General features: G+C 39.9%; 1 protein-coding gene across 1 annotated transcript in view; it reads right to left on the reverse strand.

The window, feature by feature from the left end:
* The window catches only part of cdc73 (cell division cycle 73, Paf1/RNA polymerase II complex component, homolog (S. cerevisiae)), a 323,327-nt gene that overhangs the window by 203,951 nt on the left and 100,029 nt on the right, over positions 1-19,347 (reverse strand). The window contains exon 10 of the mRNA XM_067990642.1: positions 12,516-12,580. Within this exon, the coding sequence (XP_067846743.1) occupies positions 12,516-12,580 (65 nt within the window). The remainder of the gene's footprint in view (positions 1-12,515; positions 12,581-19,347) is intronic.

Consider the following 19,347-nt stretch of genomic DNA (forward strand, 5'->3'; position numbering starts at 1 on the left):
GCAATACAGATCCCTGCGGGACATCACTAGTCACATCCTGTCAATTTGAGTACCTGCCCATTATCCCCACTCCCTCTCTCCTGCCGCTCAGCCAATTTCCTAATCAGGTCAATAATTTGCCCTCAATTCCATTAGCTTCAACTTTAGCTAACAGCAGGTGGGGGGGGGGCGGGGGCGGGGGTGGGGGGGGAGGAAAGGAAGAAAGATTATGGGATCAGGATTAGTTTTCACTGAAATCTAGTCCAGATTTCTATGCTGATGTATTTGCAGGTTTGGTTTATGTGGTAGAAACACAATGTTTTGTCAATTATGCTTACCAGATGCAGGATAATAAATAAAAGTCAAAAACAGACCACTTGTTTTTCATCCAGCTTGAAACAATATAACAGCTAAGAATATAGTCTCCAGAGGATTCAAAAGGCAGCTTCAAGTTTCAGACAAAATTGGGCAGGAACTTGGAAATAAATTTCAATGTAACCCTTGTCTTTTTAAAGGAAGCACAAATATGCTGCTAAGTCAAAGGCCCAGAATTTGCTGGAAAAAATAATGCCATGTGAACGACGCACACCATTGTTAATGTGCAAATCGGCCAGCAACTTGTGGCGAGGAAGAGATACTCTGAATTGCGAATCGCCACAAGTTGCTGGCCGATTTGTGCCGCTCCACCGTCAGCTTCGCAAAAACAGCATCTCACCCTGAACCTCCCCACGATTTTCATGAAGTTGCAGCATTTGCACTTTAATTACTTATTAAACTTGCCACAGAACGTTAAGTCTAGTAATTAACAGCACAAGTACCCTTTTACCCAGAAAATGAACAATTAAAAGTGTGGCGTCTCATTCCTTCAGGTAGTGAATTGTTGTTGGAGTTTTTAAAAATGTCAATTTTTTTTTAAAAAACATTAAATTCTTACTTTCCCTTTGTCTTTTTTCTTCTCTCTCTCAATCCAATCTTTCTTCCTCTTTCTGCACCTGATTTGACAATGAATTCACCCACTCTAATTCACCCTCCTTCTCAGTCCTTCCTCTATTTATTTTTCAATCCTTAAATCTCATTGTTTAAGTAGATACACTGTTTGTCCCATTGTTCACCAAGGTCCAAGATGTCCTGTTGCCCTTGCCGTTATCAGTTTGCACTTCCAGCAACTTTGTGGGCAAAATATTTTTGAGCCGAAGATTGCAAGAACAAGTCTACCTAACAGGGCACGCTGTGAGATGCCACCCTCCAGCAAATTCCGGGCCCTTAGTTAATCGATTTATGTTAAATCCTCTTATCCCATACAGCTGTTCCTTTTAGAGGGAGAGAGGGTGCGAGGGAGAGTATAATTTTGCAACTCTTCTGGGGGAAAAAAAATGTAATCTTACCTTATTCACAATCAATTCATATTCTGACATTCCTAATTATATTTTAATTTGCTCAAACAAGGGGGAGATTAATTCTGTTCCCTAGATGTAATGGTGCTTTTTATAGATCAGTTACTGATTGAAATACACCTATAGCACATGGAGGAAATCTTTTCCCTAGAGTTTTTTTCTCCAACAACTGAGACATACCAAGATTTTGTTTGCAAAAAAAAGCCTACCCATCATTAGTCAGCAGGTCTCTTTGGGGTTGAAGTGGTTTCAAGATATTATGTCTAATAGTGGAAGATTAACAAATCAGCCCTCCATGGCAGACTCTGTAACCTGATACCTGAGGTAGGAAGGTCCACTAGTGACTTACCAGCCATTCTTGCTCATTAATGGGACCTGAAGATCACTGAAGGTTTGGAATTCTTCCTACACACCTTAAGATAACCCTGCAACTCAACGCCCTAATGGGATGGGTTCCCTTAGCTAAAAAAAAGGAAGACGCTTTCTAGTGCTCTGTGCTGCAAGTGGCGCATTTTTATCCATTAAACACCTGAGGATCTCTAAGCCACGACACTTGCCAATCTGCAATCAAGCTCTCTGGACTTGGGCAAGTGGGGTGTGTCCCTATGGGGAGATAGTGTACATGCCATTTCAAGCACAAACTATGGGGTCCCTAAGCCTTTGTTCTTGGGAATCCACTAAGCCTTGATTCTTGCTAAACTGCAAGGTGAAGCTCTTGAATCTAAAAACTGTACAATTACATGAACTTAAAGTTTATATGATTTGGAGATAAACTTATCTAAACATAAGATTCAAATTCCAACAATCGTGTCAGTTTTATTTTCTAAGCGCTCTTCAATAATATGGATCCCATTCACTGGTCAACTCAAATATGCTAAAGAGTAGGTGGATAAACTGCATTAACTATCATGTTAACTGAATAAGCCAGGAAACTGTTGTGGTTGAGTATCATTTGTAAACAGGATACCAAAATATCACACCCAATGAATTGTGGGCACGGTCTTGGCACCCATAAAATAAGCTTTAGCATCATGAACTTTAAAAGGTAGAAACCATTTAAAATGCTAAAAAAAGAGTTTCTGCCATTAAAGAAAGGTACGATCAGTTAATATGGCAGTCTCAACAGCCAGGCTGTCCAACAGCAGCTATGAAGAACACTGTGCCATATCTGACCCTCCTAATATTTAATTAGATGATGCTAGTGTTATCGGCACAGAACATGTTACTACTTGGGTAAAAGAGAAAGCTTCCAAGAAAACTCTTGTTCTAAGATTTGAACAGGCCACTAGGAGTTAATGGTCAACTTTCCCAATTCCTAAAACAGAATTTGAGTTACCTTCTGCTTTACGTAGGTCACAAATTCTATTTCTGGTTAGCACCATTTTTGAAAGATCAGAGTCAACTCATGATAAAAGCCTATTCATGAGGCTGCATTTCTGTCCCTTAGGATCCTCTTGATCAGGATCTCATCCACCTTCAACACAAATAAGGCTCATCCTAAGATACATCTCTACTGTGACCAGCATAACTGCCAAGTATGGTTGTCTTGCTTCTTTATGCACCTTATAATAGTGATGCCTTGGCTGTCCAAAATATTACCAATTTGTCCCTAACTATCCTATGAACAGAAGCACTGTCCACATTACACAATGTCAACCCAACTGCATCCTAAACTGGCCAATGTGAGTTCATAACATGTGCCCCAAACTATAACAGTCACCAGTCATTATGGTGAGAGATAGGCAAAGTGCCTGTAACCACAGTCTATTCTGAATTTATATCAAGTCCACCACTTTCCAGTGTCAGCTCCTTAATGGTCGACTTTGACATTGTGATAATTGCATTAGCAATAAGGCTCATGAATAGCCTATCAAACGGTTTTGATACAGTAATTAAGGAGAAACTGTTTCCAGTGGCAGAAGGGTCGGTAACCAGAGGACACAGATTTAAGGTGATTTTCAAAAGAACCAGAGGCGACATGAGGAAACTTTTTCTTTTTACACAGCGAGTTATGATGATCTGGAATGCACTGCCTGCAAAAGTGGTGGAAGCAGATAACTTTCAAAATGGAATTGGATAAATACTTGAAGGGAAAAAATTTAAAGGGCTATGGCGAAAGAGCAGGGGGAGTGGGACTAATTGGATAGCTCTTTCAAAGAATCAGCACAGGCCCGATGGGCCGAATGGCCTCCTACGATGCTGTACCATAAACCATGATAATGGCCATTACCATCAATCGCAGGATTCATGGCGCAGCTCCGATTTTCATCGTTCCGCCATTGGCGGCCATGCCTTCAGCTGCCTAGGCCCAAAGCTCTGGAATTCCCTCCCTAAACTTCTCTGTCTCTCCACCTCTCTCTCCTCCTTGAAGATACTCCTTAAAAGTTGCCTCTTTGACCAAGCTTTTAGTCACCTGTCCCAACAGCTCATGTGGCTCGGTGTCAAGTTTTGTTTGATAACGCTCCTGTGAAGCGCCTTGGGACGTTTTACTACGTTAGAGGCAGTATATAAATGCAAGTAGTTGTTGTAGAATCAGTTCCAGCTTATGTTAGGACGTACACAGCATTCAAGCTGCATGATTCTGAAACAGTGTAATGGCAGTGAGATTACCCTGCTGTCTGGAAGCAGGTATCACAGATTGGAATTTTTCAAATTCACCAGAAAGCCCGGTCTCTATACAAATTCTAGAATTGCTGATGGTACCTGCGCAAAATCTTGAAGTAATCACTGATGAGTAACTCATCCTAAAGAATGCCACCATTGTACTCAGGCACTTTGTCAGCACTCACTCTCTAGATGCTGACCTGAACCTATGTGGCAGAATCTCGCATTGGTAATCTCTACAATGATCCTTGTATACTTTCCATGAAACTCTTGAATAGTAATACGAAAGCATGCATTCCCAAAGTCAAGAGCATACGTAAACATATTGCACAATTTTTGTTTTGTCAGTTTTCTCATTGCCTCCTCTCCTGAAGACACTGAATCCAGCTCAGATTTGGTTCTACTGGTGCTCGCTAGGTACCTGGCCTAAGTAGCCATTCTTCATGCATGGGTGGAGAGTTAGCAAGGTTTGGTAACCCTGTGCTCAGCAGTGAGTCACAACCAAGTACAAGCATGTCCTCGTCAAAAGTTCACACACCCTCGAGCAGAAAGACACTGGATAGCAATCAGATGCATAAATCCAAGCTACTTTTCCCCCTCTCTAGCCAAGGGGCACTGAGGTCAGTTGTAGCACCCAACCACTAGCCTGGGATTCAAACTTGGGACTTTCTGATCAGTTACACACTACTTTTACCAACTGAGCTACTAGGAGAGCTCTAGCCAAATTATAAGTAGCATCACCACCTTCAACTTTTCCTTAAGAAAGTACCTCTCACCCTTGGATCCAGAATGGGATACAATCCTACCATCTTCTTCAAATCTGCAAACTAGCAAAATTATAACCAAGATATTTCCTAACATAAACAACCTACATTCATAAGCCCTTTAAATGCAGAAAAAAGTCCTAAGGTGCTTCACAGAGGCAGAAGGGAAAAATGAATGCTGAGCCAATAAAGAAGCGACTCACAGTTTGGTCGGCGGTGAGTTTTGAGGGGGGGTCTTAAAGGAGGAGCGGGAGCTGAAGAAGCAGAGGGGCATAGGCAGGGAGTTCCAGAGAAGGGGCTTAGGCAACTGAAGGTGTGGGCACCAATAGTGGACCCAAGAAAGGGGATTTTGCACTAGAGGTCAGAGTCAGAGGAACAGAAAGTTTGGAGGCAGGGGGAGCACTGGAGAAGATTACAGATTAGGGATGAGTGATGCCATGGAGGGATTTAAAAATAAGTTTAAAATTGAGGAGTTGGGGGACCGGAAACCAATCCACTCGATTCAACGCTTGCGGATTTCTGCCTGCTTTTATTATGGGGGATTTTTTGACCCGGTAGATGGGACAAGGGTAACGGATGAATGGGATTTGTTGTGAGAGAGGTACAGGCAGCAGAGTTTTGGATGAACTGAAGTTTACAGACAACGGAAGATGGGAAGCTGGCCAGGAGAGGATTTGAACAGTCGAGTCTGGTGGTGACAAAGGCATGGATGGGGATTTTAGTGGCAGATGAGCTGAGGCAGCAGCAGAGATGGGTGATGTTATGGAACTAGAAGTAAGTAGTCTTTCTGATGCAGGGAATACAGGGTCGAAAGCTCGACTTGGGATTCAATAAAATACCGAGGATGCAAACAATCTTGTACCTTTTCTATACACTAGGAAAGTAAAGGTATTAGTATCTGACTGTCCCGAGAGCACAATGCCCCAGAATCTTAAGTAACTCTGCCAAGTGCATAATCTACCAACAATGGTCTCTCATTCATAAAAATGGGAAAAGGGCCTTTCACCTGAAACCATAAATGCAATCTCTCACTGACAGTTCCACAAATGCTGGAGGTGGTACAAATAGGAAGCCATTGTTGAGTTAGCGATGCAAGGATATAAAATGAGGTAATTTTTTTCTGGGAATTTCCTAATCTCCTCCATTGTTTCTTTTCAAGCTCAGCTATTTGTATTAGTAACTGAACTCGATGAATTTGTAACTTCTATTGACGATTACAAATTGAAACCTACCCTGGAACTGCTAAAGGGAGAGGACAAGCAAATGACTGCAATCTTATCAACTTCCAAGTACAATCAAGAAAATCTACATATAAATCAGATGTTAGATAAACTTTGCTGAATACAAGTTCTCCCATGTAATGTTTCATTCATATTAATTCAATACAATCTGACTGGATGTATACAACTGATGTATATGCAACTCTTGTTCGCATTCAATAAGTGACTCTCATCCAAAAAAAAATCCACATGAATTACTCAAGATTTAATAAACAAGAATAAATGTGGAAAATTATCCTGTACCCATAAATCATCCACTGAGGAAGAAACAAAATTATCTACAAATTCAGAACACTTTTACTTCAATCTCGAATATGTAGAAAGAAAATTCAATTATAGCTTTACTACAGTAAATGGTCATAACCTTTTAAAAAAAATAGAAGTTTGATTCCATAAAAACTTTTAGAACAGTAAAAGGCCTGTTCCTTTTTTAAAATCAAGCCCTTCTGCCCACCTTCTCACTATATCCCTCAATTCCCATCGTCGGCAAAAACATCTCAATTCGGCTCAAACTCTTTTTGTAATTTCTTCTTGGGATATGGACAACATTGGTAAGGCAGTATTTATTGCCATAAGGGCATTAAGCGCCAACTACACTGAGGGCATTAGTCAAACATATAGTACGGGACTGGAGACCAATATAGGCCAGCCCAGACCAGGTAGAGGTGACAGGTCTCTTCCCGAAGGACATTAGTAAATCAGACAATTAAGCAGCTTTCATGGTCAGTTTATCCGGTGCCGGCCAACAAATTATTAGATTTATTGAATTCAATTTCACAATTTCCTATCGTGGGATTTGAACTCACCAGCCTGGGTTAATAGTCCATTACCATAATCAGTAGGATATTGAACCTATTTCAATGGTTTTTCCTAGTTTATTCGCCAACCCTATTACCCATTGGATATAAACGTTCCAACTTCTTGACTTACTCCTAACTTCTAATGTTTAACCTACGTTGACTAGTATTTGAAGCTTTCATAGGAACATAGGAACAGGAGTAGGCCATTCAGCCCCTCGTGCTCGCTCCGCCATTTGGTAAGATCATGGCTGATCTGTGATCTAGCTCCATATACCTGCCTATGGCCCATATCCCTTAATACCTTTGGTTGCCAAAAAGCTATCTATCTCACATTGAAATTTAGCAATTGAGCTAGCATCAATTGCCATTTGCGGAGAGTTCCAAACTTCTACCACCCTGTGTGTGTAGAAATGTTTTCTAATCTCACTCCTGAAAGGTCTGGCTCTAATTTTTAGACTGTGCCCCCTACTCCGAGAATCCCCAACCGGCGGAAATAGTTTCTCTATCTGTTCCCCTTAATATCTTATAAACTTCGATCAGATCACCCCTTAACCTTCGAAACTCTAGAGAATGCAACCCCAATTTGTGTAATCTCTCCTCGTAACTTAACCTTTGAAGTCCGGGTATCATTCTAGTAAACCTACGTTGCACTCCCTCCAAGGCCAATATGTCTTTCCGAAGGTGCGGTGCCCAGAACTGCTCACAGTACTCCAGGTGCGGTCTAACCAGGGTTTTGTATAGCTGCAGCATAACTTCTGCCCCCTTGTACTCTAGTCCTCTAGATATAAAGGCCAGCATTCCATTAGCCTTATTGATTATTTTCTGCACCTGTTCATGACACTTCAATGATCTATGTACCTGAACCCCTAAGTCCCTTTGGACAGCCACTGTTTTTAACTTTTTACCATTTAGAAAGTACCCTGTTCTATCCTTTTTTGATCCAAAGTGGATGACCTCACCACGGCTTCTTCGATAGCACCTCCCAAACCAGCACCTCTACCACTTAAAAGGACAAGAGCAGCAGGTACAAGGGAACACCACCACCTGCACGTTCCCCTCCAAGTCACACACCATCCCGACTTGGAAATATATCGCCGTTCCTTCATCGTCACTGGGTCAAAATCCTGGAACTCCCTTCCTAACAGCACTGTGGGAGAACCTTCACCACACGGACTGCAGTGGTTCGAGAAGGTGGCTCACCACCACCTTCTCAAGGGCAATTAGGGATGGGCAATAAACGCTGGCCTTGCTAGCGATGCCCACATCCCATGAACAAATAAAAAAAAACTTGTCTACATTGAATTCCATTTGCCACAGTTTTGCCCATTTACCTAATCTATCAATATCACTTTGTTTTCATCTACACTGCTTACAAAGCCACCAATCTTTGTGTCATCGGCAAACTTAGATATGAGACTTTCTATGCCTTCATCTAAGTCATTAATAAATATTGTGAATAATTGAGCCCCAAGACAGATCCCTGCGGGACTCCACTAGTCACATCCTGCCAATGTCAGTACCTACCCATTATCCCTACTCTGTCGCCTTTCGCTCAGCCAACTTCCTAACCAAGTCCATACTTTTCCCTCGATTCCATGGGCTTCTATCTTAGCTAACAGTCTCTTATGTGGGACTTTATCAAATGCCTTCTGGAAATCCATATAAATAACATCCATTGACATTCCCCTGTCTACTACTTCAGTCACCTCTTCAAAAAAATTCAATCAGGTTTGTCAGGCACAACCTACCTTTCACAAATACATGCTGGCTCTCTCTGATTAACTGACAATTCTCGAAGTGTTCAGTCACCCTATCCTTAATTATCGATTCCAGCATTTTCCCCACAACAGATGTTAGGCTAACTGGTCTATAATTCCCTGGTTTCCCTCTCTCTCCTTTCTTAAAAAGTGGAGTGACATGTGCAATTTTCCAATCTTGAGGGACAGTTCCTGAATCTAGAGAACTTTGAAAGATTATAGTTAGGACATCTGCAATGTGCTCACCTACTTCCTTTAAAACCCTGGGATGGAAACCATCTGGCCCTGGGGATTTGTCACTCTTTAGTGCTATTATTTTCTTCATTTCTGTTGCTTTACTCATGTTAATTTTATCGAGTCCCTGTCCCCGATTCAATATAAGTTTTCTTGGGATTTCCGGCAGGCTATCCTCTTTTTCTTCTGTAAATACTGACACAAAGTAATTATTCAACATGTCCGCCATTTCCCCATTGTCAATGACAATATCCCCACTTTCAGTTTTTAAGGGGCCAACACTGCTCCTGACCACCCTCTTTTTCCTAATATAACTATAAAAGTTCTTCGTATTGGTTTTGATATCCCATGCAAGTTTCTTTTCGTACTCTCTTTTTGTAGCTCTTACTATCTGTTTTCTGACCCTTTGTTGATCTTTGTATCTTTCCCATTCGCCAGGATCTGTGCCATTTTTTGCCTTTTTGTATGCCCTTTCCTTATGTCTTATACTGTCCCTTATCTCTTCAGTTGTCCATGGCTGTTTTTTTTGGCAAGTAGAGTTCTTGCCCCTCAGGGGTTTAAACTGATTCTGTATCACGTTAAATGTTTCTTTAAACATTTCCCACTAATCATCAGTTGTTTTACCCATTAACAGATTTGCCCAGTTTACTGTGGACTGTCTCTGTCTTTGTCTCATCCCACTGAAGTCGGCCTTACGCAAGTCTAGAATCTTGGCAGCTGATTCACTTTTTCCCTTTCAAACACTACATTGAACTTGATCATGTTATGATCGCTATTGGATAGATGTTCGCTATCAGTTAGGCTGTTAACTAAATCTGGTTCATCATTTAAACAATTTATATAGATCAATTTTGCCAATTCTCTTCCTAATCTTGAAACTTTCAATGAGGTCACCTAAAAGTCTCACCTTTTCCAAAAACTGAATCTAACCATCCTTAATCATTCCTCATAACAAAAACTTCTGGTATCCAGTATCATCTTTACTTTTCACCTTAGTACCCACTTGAGGGCAGTAACATCCTACCAGCGATTAGGTGACCAAAACTGCATGCATTGCTCCTGATCAGTGCCATATACAGCTACAATACAACCTTCTGATGTATATATTCCTATTTGCCTTTCTTCCACAGCCAAGCACTGGGCCACCTGCTTCTTAGATTAAACTATAAAACACACAGATCTCTTTCTTGATCAGCACAGTCCAGGACTGTGCCATTTAGTATATATGCCTTTTCTCTTTCCCTGCTCACATTCCAATTATTTTATTTGTTATATTCTATGAACTACATTCCCATCCATTAACCCAGTTACCCAAAAGGTGCAAGTCCTTCTGAATATACTTGTGTGGTTCCTCATTATTTGCTCTGCCTCCCTTTAAAGGAGAGTTTGCTTGTAATACTTTCAACGTCATTCGTATATATTAAAAATAGTAATGACCCAAGACCAACTCGAGGACCCTGTTCATAATTTATTAACCGGAGAAGTTTCCATAAATAATTGTCCTGTTTCTTAACTTTCAACCAACTATCTATTTGACATCATATTTTACCTCTTATTCATGAGCCTTTACTGCAGTCATTTATTACCAAAGTGAACCTTTTTGAAAATCTAAGTATATAAAATCAAATTCAATCGCCAGCAACTTAAACAATTCCCTGAATTCAGGTTCACTATCTTTAACAGTGCTCACCCAAAATTATTCTGAAAACTTTCCCTAAAACTGGTGCTAAACTTACTGGCTGATAATCTGATATCTCTTGATCCATTTTTTAAACAATGAGACTCATCTGCTCGGCAATTGGAGTGTGTCACCCAACTGGTCAGTTTTTGTAATTCAAGAAAGCTACCTATTACCATAATTTGACTGGTTCTGCTAAAAATGCGGGGTTTCCTTTATCCCCCACAGACATCTGATTGCCGTCTGAAGAAAGAAACTCACTGCTGATCAAAAGCTATGCCACAGGAAGCTTCTTTAATTTCACTCATGCTTCCAGCAACATAATCTTTTAGTGACTGATAGAGGATTTCTCTGTTCACAGACTGCAGAAAAATCTTTCTGAAGTTTTAAAAGCAAGAAGGAACACCATCATTGTAGATTTGTTTCCCTAAATTGAAAGACTGGACGTCTTCTATATGTAAAGCTTTTAGAACACAATTGATAGATGAAACCCATTTGATTAGTGACTGCCGAGTCACAAGTTGAATCATTGTTGCACACAGTATACTAGTCAGCTGACCAGTCACACAGGAAACGTGGAAGTTTAAAATTAGATACAAAAACATTTTGGGAACCACAACCACAAATCAACAGCAAGTAACACTTAGTAGTAAAAAACACAAACAATACAAGTCACAGAAGCAGCAAATCTTAGCGAGTATTCAACTTTTCCACTCGTGAAGAAATCTACTTTTAAAGTTCTGTAAGTCATTCAAAGGATTTTTTAAAATTGCACTTCTATTTCCCTAGGTTTTCAGAGAACCAATATTAAACTATGCACTATTAATATTTGAAATACAGAGAGATGGAACATAGTGTATTTCAAAGACACTATCAGATGAAAAAAAATCACCCATTTACAGGACAAAATATTTGTGATTGCAGTGGCTCTGCCTTAATTGCATAAATACTTACATAATTAAGTAACTATCAATAAAAGTAAGAACACCAACTGCATCCCACTGGTGCAAAATATTACATTTCTCTATTTTCTATGTATCGAGTCACTACTGATCTTATTCAGTTCAAATATTTTGATTAGAATCCACTGATCCTTTATGGAGCTATTTTCTGACCCTCCTGTGACCTGAAGATTAGCTTGCCAGTGAAAGAGGCAATCCAAAAAATACAGTCCAAATTTTCCTGGGGACGTGCGCCATTGTCATAGCGCATCCATGATGTAAGGACCATTGAATAGCGCAAAAGCGGGAATTATGAAGTAAGTGATTTCTGCCATTAATTACTCCACTCCATATTTTCCGAGTACATTTGCATAGCTCCGCCATTACCCTCAATGTCAATGATAAGAAGGTAATTATCATAGCTCCACCCCCATTAAAATCCATGGTGATCACAATTTTCCTGCATTTATGCTAGTTTTTATGACTTGACTTAAAGGAGTGGCATATCTGAAACTGGCACTATGTGATAAAAGTTAGCACTGCACTCATATTTGTCTAATCAATCCATTTTTATTTAAAGTAGCCCCCTGCTCCTCACCAGGGACCACTATTTCCCACATAAGCAATCTAAGGCCACTGATGTGTACTGCCACCCAACTCTGCATCCTAACTCAGTTTCCCCAGTCACAGAGTTGTGACTGATAACAGTCAAAGACATGGTGGTGGGAAGCAATTACCTAATTAAGTATGCAAAATAAAATCATTTTAAAGCTGTACTGTAGGGAATCATAGTAGCATTTCCCTCAAGGAGCATGCCACTTAGAGGGGGTTGTACATTAAAAGTAGCTCAACTTTTCAGGAAAAGAATGGAATCAATCTCATCAAGGTTTTTGCTGCGTTTGCTTAGATTATGAGGGAAAATGTGCAAAACAGTCTTTTAAATGAAATCATACTGAAGGCATATACTGTTTCTCTCCTCCCAATCTATTCAACCTGAGCACAACAAACCTCTTGCATATGTTTGTATTTTAAATCCTAAACATCTGCTCAATTTCAATCCACAAGACTGGGAAACACCACTTACCGTCACAGATTTCAGTGTCATGCCATGGTAGGTGCCCATGGTATCAATCTTGAAACCTTCAGTTTCTGCAAAAAAAAGAAAAATTATCTAAGTTTATAATGTTATATATAAAATAACAGTTTTTGCACTATTACCATAATTCTCCAAATTTATATAAAATGTTTTCCAAATTTAACAGTTCGTCACAATCAACAGATAAACTACAGTAAAACAGGATTACTGTACAATTTATGTATGCAGGTACACACACATCCTACATGGATAGAGAGTGTTGCAATCATTGGGTGGGGTGCGAGAGAGGGAAGAGAGGGAATGGAAAACATCGGAAAAACGACAAGAAGAAATGGTGGCAGCAAGGAACATTTCAGAAGAGACAATTTCAGAATTATTTCAGCAACTTTAAAAAAGTTGACTGTACAAATCATAAACAGTCTTGTATGCAGTACATTGCTGCACACCTATGCCCATTGAACCTCACATCAGAAAGCATGATTTGCCCTGAAGTCAATCACATGAAAGCAACATGTTTAGAGACCCCAGACTCTGCAGAGTGCTCAACAGCTTGGACAGTAACCAAGAGCATGAATCCTTACGGAGATGCCCCTACTTAACCTATAGGTGCTGAGGTCAAATGTACCACCATTCTGCCATCCCATCTGAGATCAGCAAACTCACCACAGAGCAGAAAACAATCTGGAACCTTCTGGTTTGTACAGCTCAATGACATGCTGATTTTATCAATGAGACTTCACCGTTACAGTTGGAAGTTTTTCAGTTTGCAGGGTCATTATTTGCAAATGCTGCGCATGTATTGTTTTTCTATTCTACAATGGTAAATAAAAGCAAGGACAGGAACCTCATCTGAAGAAACACTAGCACAAGCTGAATTAAGCAAATGCTCCCAAACATTCTCTAAAGCAGCCTAGTTTTTTTTTTAAATGCAACTAATCACAAATACAAGCACAGATGGGTTGCACTAGAAAAGGAGAAAATTCCGAGACAAGCAAAAGCAACATTCTGCACATGCATGAAAACATCCAGTAAAGACAATTCCATTTTAGCTGTGAATGGTCTGCAGCACTAAGAAAATAGGTTACTTTAAGAATCTCTAACAAAATGTCAGACCACTTAATTCATTTGGAAAGCCAATGTTGTAACCCTGCCTCATCAACCAAATCTGTACAGGCAGGTTAGTGCAACCACCCAGGTATAGTGTTAGGTATCCCTATAGCAGAATTTCTATTGTTTTGTTTAAATTAAAACATGTATCAAGACATCAGGCCAGAATTTACTGTGAAAGTAACGGTGAGGCTAATGGCGCTCACCGTTTTTTATGCACAAATCACGCAGCAACTTCAGGTGAGAGCGGATGCGAGGTTAAACGCAAAAATCCAGAAGTTGCTGTCAGAGATGTGCCGCTCTGCTGTTAACTTCGCAAAAATGGCATCTCACTGTCCAACTCACCATTGTAAACAATTTTACAACACCAAGTTATAGTCCAGCAATTTTATTTTAAATTCACAAGCTTTCGGAGATTTTCTCCTTCCTCAGGCAAATTTGCCTGAGGAAGGAGAAAATCTCCGAAAGCTTGTGAATTTAAAATAAAATTGCTGGACTATAACTTGGTGTTGTAAAATTGTTTACAATTGTCAACCCCAGTCCATCACCGGCATCTCCACATCACAACTCACCATTGAAATGCATTGAACGGCGTGAAGTTCCTGTACTTGCATGGTAGATACGAACTAAACTCACCACAGAAAGTTAGGGCTTGTCCATTTCAGTCTAAGTACCCTTTTTAACGGTGTGAAAAGTGTTAATTACTGCCAGTTAACCTCTCTGGCACTGAAAATTAACTATTACAAGCGTGGCATCTCATTCCTTCAGCTTTTAATTGTTGGAGATTTTTTTTTTAAATGTATATTAATTTTTTTTAACTTTTTCTTTACATTTCTTTTTTTCTCTCCCTCTCTGTACGTGATTTGACATTGAATTCACTATTCTAACTCACACTTCCTGATTTCACAATCCTTTATTCTGATTGGTTAAGCGGATACACAGTTGCTTGCCCTGTTCACAAAGGTTCCAGATGCCCTGTAGAAATCTCCCACCTACAGCAACTTCCAGTGCAAAGTCTCATGGAAATTAAACACGTACGGGCAAGTCTAACAAACGGTGGGGGCCGTTCGTTCACCGGCTACATTAAATTCTGGCCCATCATGGCTTTCTTTTAAAGAAGATTTGTGGCAGTTCAGTCACAAGTCGCTAGGACAGAAAGCTTCAGTTATCTGCTCCTGGTTTATACGAACAATGCCTTACTTCCAAGTGGGTTGAGTTTATATTAGTGACATGCCAATTTAAAACTCTCAAATATTTAATACCATAACATACATAAAAATGTCAATCTGGGTAACCACTATCCTATAATATTATGGTAACACAGCTATGCTGCAGGTTGCAGGACCAAGTTGCTGTGCCACATTAACTGGTAGGACACATATTTAATCCTCCACAATGATGAGTTCCCAATCTCAAGTGTGCTGCTGTGGTGAAAGTAGATAAGAATTGCAGAAAAAGTATTTCTTCATCACTTTTTCACAACAGCTAACTGCAGCTCTCTGGGTTTACCAGCGCCGTCTGAGCAGAATCTTATCAATTTGTGTTTCTTATTTTTCAAATGTAGCCATCAGTCTGAGATTGACCTCAACAAAAATGATCTGACCCATTAAAGAGCTACGGGAGGATGGTGGGAAGAGATTATAAATGGACCCTCCTAGCAACAGTATTACTCACTTATGCGCATTACTATGGCTTAGCACAATGAAGGAAACTACAGAGGTCAATCAACAGATGGCCATCTCCAAGAGGAAAGGCCTTCGGCCATCCAATGTAGCCGATTTCCTTTGTTTTCAATCAATGTGGGCGAAATACCTATTGCAGGGTAATTAAATTTTTTAAAGTATGGTAGAGTGAACCCATACGACTCAGTCTAAACAACAATGCCAGTTAGCTTAGTTAACTTGTAGGTTAGTTTTCCCTAGAAGAATGGCAGAGTTGCATGTTCTTATTATGTTAAAAAGAACAGTCTTACTGCAAAGCAGTATTCCGTTCATTCGTATTTTATGTAAAATAAACCAGTTTTTAAATCACACCACATCTCACTGAAGTGCTTTACAGTCTTCAGAAAATGCACATGGCAGCACAAGTGAGATTATAGTTTCCAGTATGTCCAAGGGGCCTATGGGATCATCCCCAGGTCATGCTATCGTTTAACTAGATATTGGACAGTAAACCTGCGCTCCTGATCATAGAAAATGTAAGGCCCACTTATGAGCGTAACCAGTGACACTCAGCCCATGAGAATATCTACCGCATATCTATGAAATTTGTCACACTGGCTCAGAGTAGCATCGACAGTGACCTGGGGTCAAGATGCCCATCCTCACAGCAGTCAGTGCATTGCACACGGAAACCGGGAGTGTTGGGAGAAAATAAAGGAATCTGACAACTAGAAAAAAAAAATCATAGAATCATCGAATGGTTATAGCACACAAGGAAGTCATTCGGCCCATCAAGCCTGTGCCAGCTCTTTGTAAGAGCAATCCAGTTAGTCCCATTCCCCGTAGCCCTGCAATTTTTTTTCCCCTTCAAATATTTATCCACTTCCTTCTTGAAAGCCAGAATTGAATCTACTTCCACCACCCTTTTAGACAGCGCAATGCAGAGCATAACTAATCGCTGCGCTAAAAGTTTTTCCTCGTCGTCTTTGGTTCTTTTGCCAATCTGTGTCCTCTGGTTCTTGACCCTTCCAACAATGGCAACAATTCCTCTTTATTTACTTTATCTAAACCCTTCATGATTTTGAACACTTCTATCAAACCTCCTCTTAACTTTCTTTGCTCTAAGGAGGACAACAACCCCAGCTTATCCAGTCTATCCATGTAACTCTCTTACCCCTGGAACCATTTCAGGAAATCTTTTCTGCATCCTCTCTAAGGCCTTCACATCCTTCTTAAAGTGCCGTGCCCAGAATTGGACAATACTCCAGATGTGACCGAACCAGTGTTTTATAAAGGTTCAACATAACTTCCTTGCTTTTATACTCTCATGCCAAAACTTAAAGCCCAGGATCTGGTATGCTTTTTTAATCCGCTTTCTCAACCTGACCTGTCACCTTCAAAGATTTGTGTTGTGCACTGACAGGTCTCTGTTCCTGCACCCCCTTTAGAAATGTACCATTTAGTTTATATTGCCTCTCCTCATTCTTCCTGCCAAAATGTATCACTTCGCAATTCTTTGCCTTAAATTTCATCTGCCACGTGTCCGCCCATTCCACCAGCCTGTCTATGTCCTCTTGAAGTCTATCACTATCCCCCTCACTGTTTACTATACTTCCAAGTTTTGTGTCATTTGCAAATTTTGAAATTGTGCCCTGTACACCCAAGTCCAAATCATTAATATATATCAAAAAAAGCAGTGGTCCTAGTACCGACCCCTGGGGAAAACCACTGAATACCTTTCTCCAGTCCGAAAAACAATTGTTCACCACTATTCTCTGTTTCGTGTCATTTAGCCACTTTCCCTTTTATTCCATGGGCTTTAACTTTGCTGACAAGCCAATTACGTGGCACTTCATCAAACGCCTTTGAAAATCCATATACACAACAACCACACTGCCCTCATCAACCCTCTCTGTTACCGCATCAAAAAACTCATTCAAGTTAGTTAAACACGATTTGCCTTTAACAAATCTGTGTTGGCTTTCCTTTATTAATCCACACTTGTTCAAGTGACTATTAATTTTGTCCCGGATTATCGTTTCTAAAAGCTTCTCCACTACCGAGGTTAAACTGACTGGCCTGTAGTTGCCGGGTCTATCCCTACACCCTTTTTTTGAACAAGGGTGTAACATTTACAATTCTCCAGTCCTCTGGCACCACCCCCATATCTAAGAAGGATTGGAAGATTATGGCCAGCACCTCTGCAATTTCCACCCTTACTTCCGTTAGCAACCTAGGATGTATCCCATGTGGACCGGGTGACTTATCTACTTAAAGTACATCCAGCCTTTCTAGTACCTCCTCTATCAATTTTTAGCTCATCCAGTAACTCAACTACCTCATATTTTAGTGTGATTTTGGCAGCATCTTCTGCCTTGTATTGTATTTTAAGATCTTATGTGCCACTCAATAGAAACATGCAGTGAAAAGGTTACAATGATATATTCCACTATTTGTTCATTTTAAAAAAGAAACATTTAAACAAGAGTAATGTAGAAACAATCTTCTTTTACTATGAGGTCACCAGAAACAACTTTGGATCACAAGATTGGATGTTCAATTTATTCTGAGCCCTATCTCTGTTGATCGGAATGGTTGTCACCCAATCGCAGTGTTAGGAGTCTCACTACATTTCTAAGTCCTTGCACAAATATTTAAGTTCAGTGCTTATGGCATTGTTACACATTGAATTCACTGAATATATACATGGTAAATATCTTACAATGGCTGTCAACAAAATAGTTAATTCCATAACAGATTAAAGCATTTTTTTTGTAACTTCCCTTAGTCCCAATTCACACATGCTGTGAAACATAATATCTGCACAGAATCCGATACAAGCGAGTAAAATGATTAGTTGATCTGTTGATGCAATGGGATCCCAAACATTCCAGCACAATATTTTGGATATGGACCTATGCCCTGTACAGGACAAGATCAAACTAAAAGCACTCAACTAGAAAGTATGAATTGATCAACATTATTTGATAATACAGAACTGCATTTATAAAGCACCTTTCACAATCTCAGGGCGTTCCAAAGGACTTGATAGCCAATGAAGTACTTTTTAAAAAAATTTAGTCACTGTTGTAGACAATTGCAGCAGCCAATTTATGCACAGCAAGGTCCCACAAACCTTGAGGTAAATGACCAGATAATCTGTTTTAGTAGTGTTGGTTGAAAGATAAATGTTGGCCAGGACACCTGGAGAACTCCCCTGCTCTTCTTCAAATAAAGCCATGGGATCTTTTAATGTCTTTTGTTTGACGTCTCAACCAAAAGATGGCACCTCCCACAGTGCCGTATTCCCTCAATACTGCACTGAAATATCCCTTTAGAATACGAGCTCAAGAGTGGGGCTTGAACCCACAACCTTCTAACTCAGGGGAGAGTAAACTACCATTGCGCCACAGCTGACACCTAACGTAATTCTTTGGTAATTTAACTGTCTTACTTAAGGGAAAAAGAGACACATTTAATTACAAGACTGCAGTAATTATTATAACCTTAGCCTACAGTTGCTTAAAGTGTAATCCAGGTAAGACTAAGTGATATTTAGAAGTGAAGAAAATAATCATATTTAACTATGTGATGTCATTCATATGGCTTGCTTTTCAAAGCTTTTCTCCATCATTCAATGAAGAACATTATTCAGAGGAACTCTGCAATTATAAGCAACAGTGAAAACTACTTTAGGTCATAAGCCAAATTTAACCACATGTTTTGGAGGAACCTGGGGTTACAAACTACAGTACAGCTAAGGAAAAATGCACTCATAAAATAATTCCATTTTCTGGGTTCACACGTTACCATTTTACCAGTTTAATTATAGTTAATTAGTGTGATTTAAGAAACAGTCTGTAAGCACTCCGGTTCCTGTGCAGGCACCACCACTGGCAGGAGAGTATATGTACAGCCTGACAAGTTTACATATGTAGTTTCCATTATAAATGTGGACATAAGAATTTATAATGAGAAAAGCTGACCACGACTGCGCAATGTTTTAACAACCCAGAAATTACGTTTGTCTGTTCGTCTCAAATAATGCTATG

The sequence above is a fragment of the Heptranchias perlo genome, chromosome 9 (assembly GCF_035084215.1).
Source record: "Heptranchias perlo isolate sHepPer1 chromosome 9, sHepPer1.hap1, whole genome shotgun sequence".
Lineage (NCBI taxonomy): Eukaryota > Metazoa > Chordata > Chondrichthyes > Hexanchiformes > Hexanchidae > Heptranchias > Heptranchias perlo.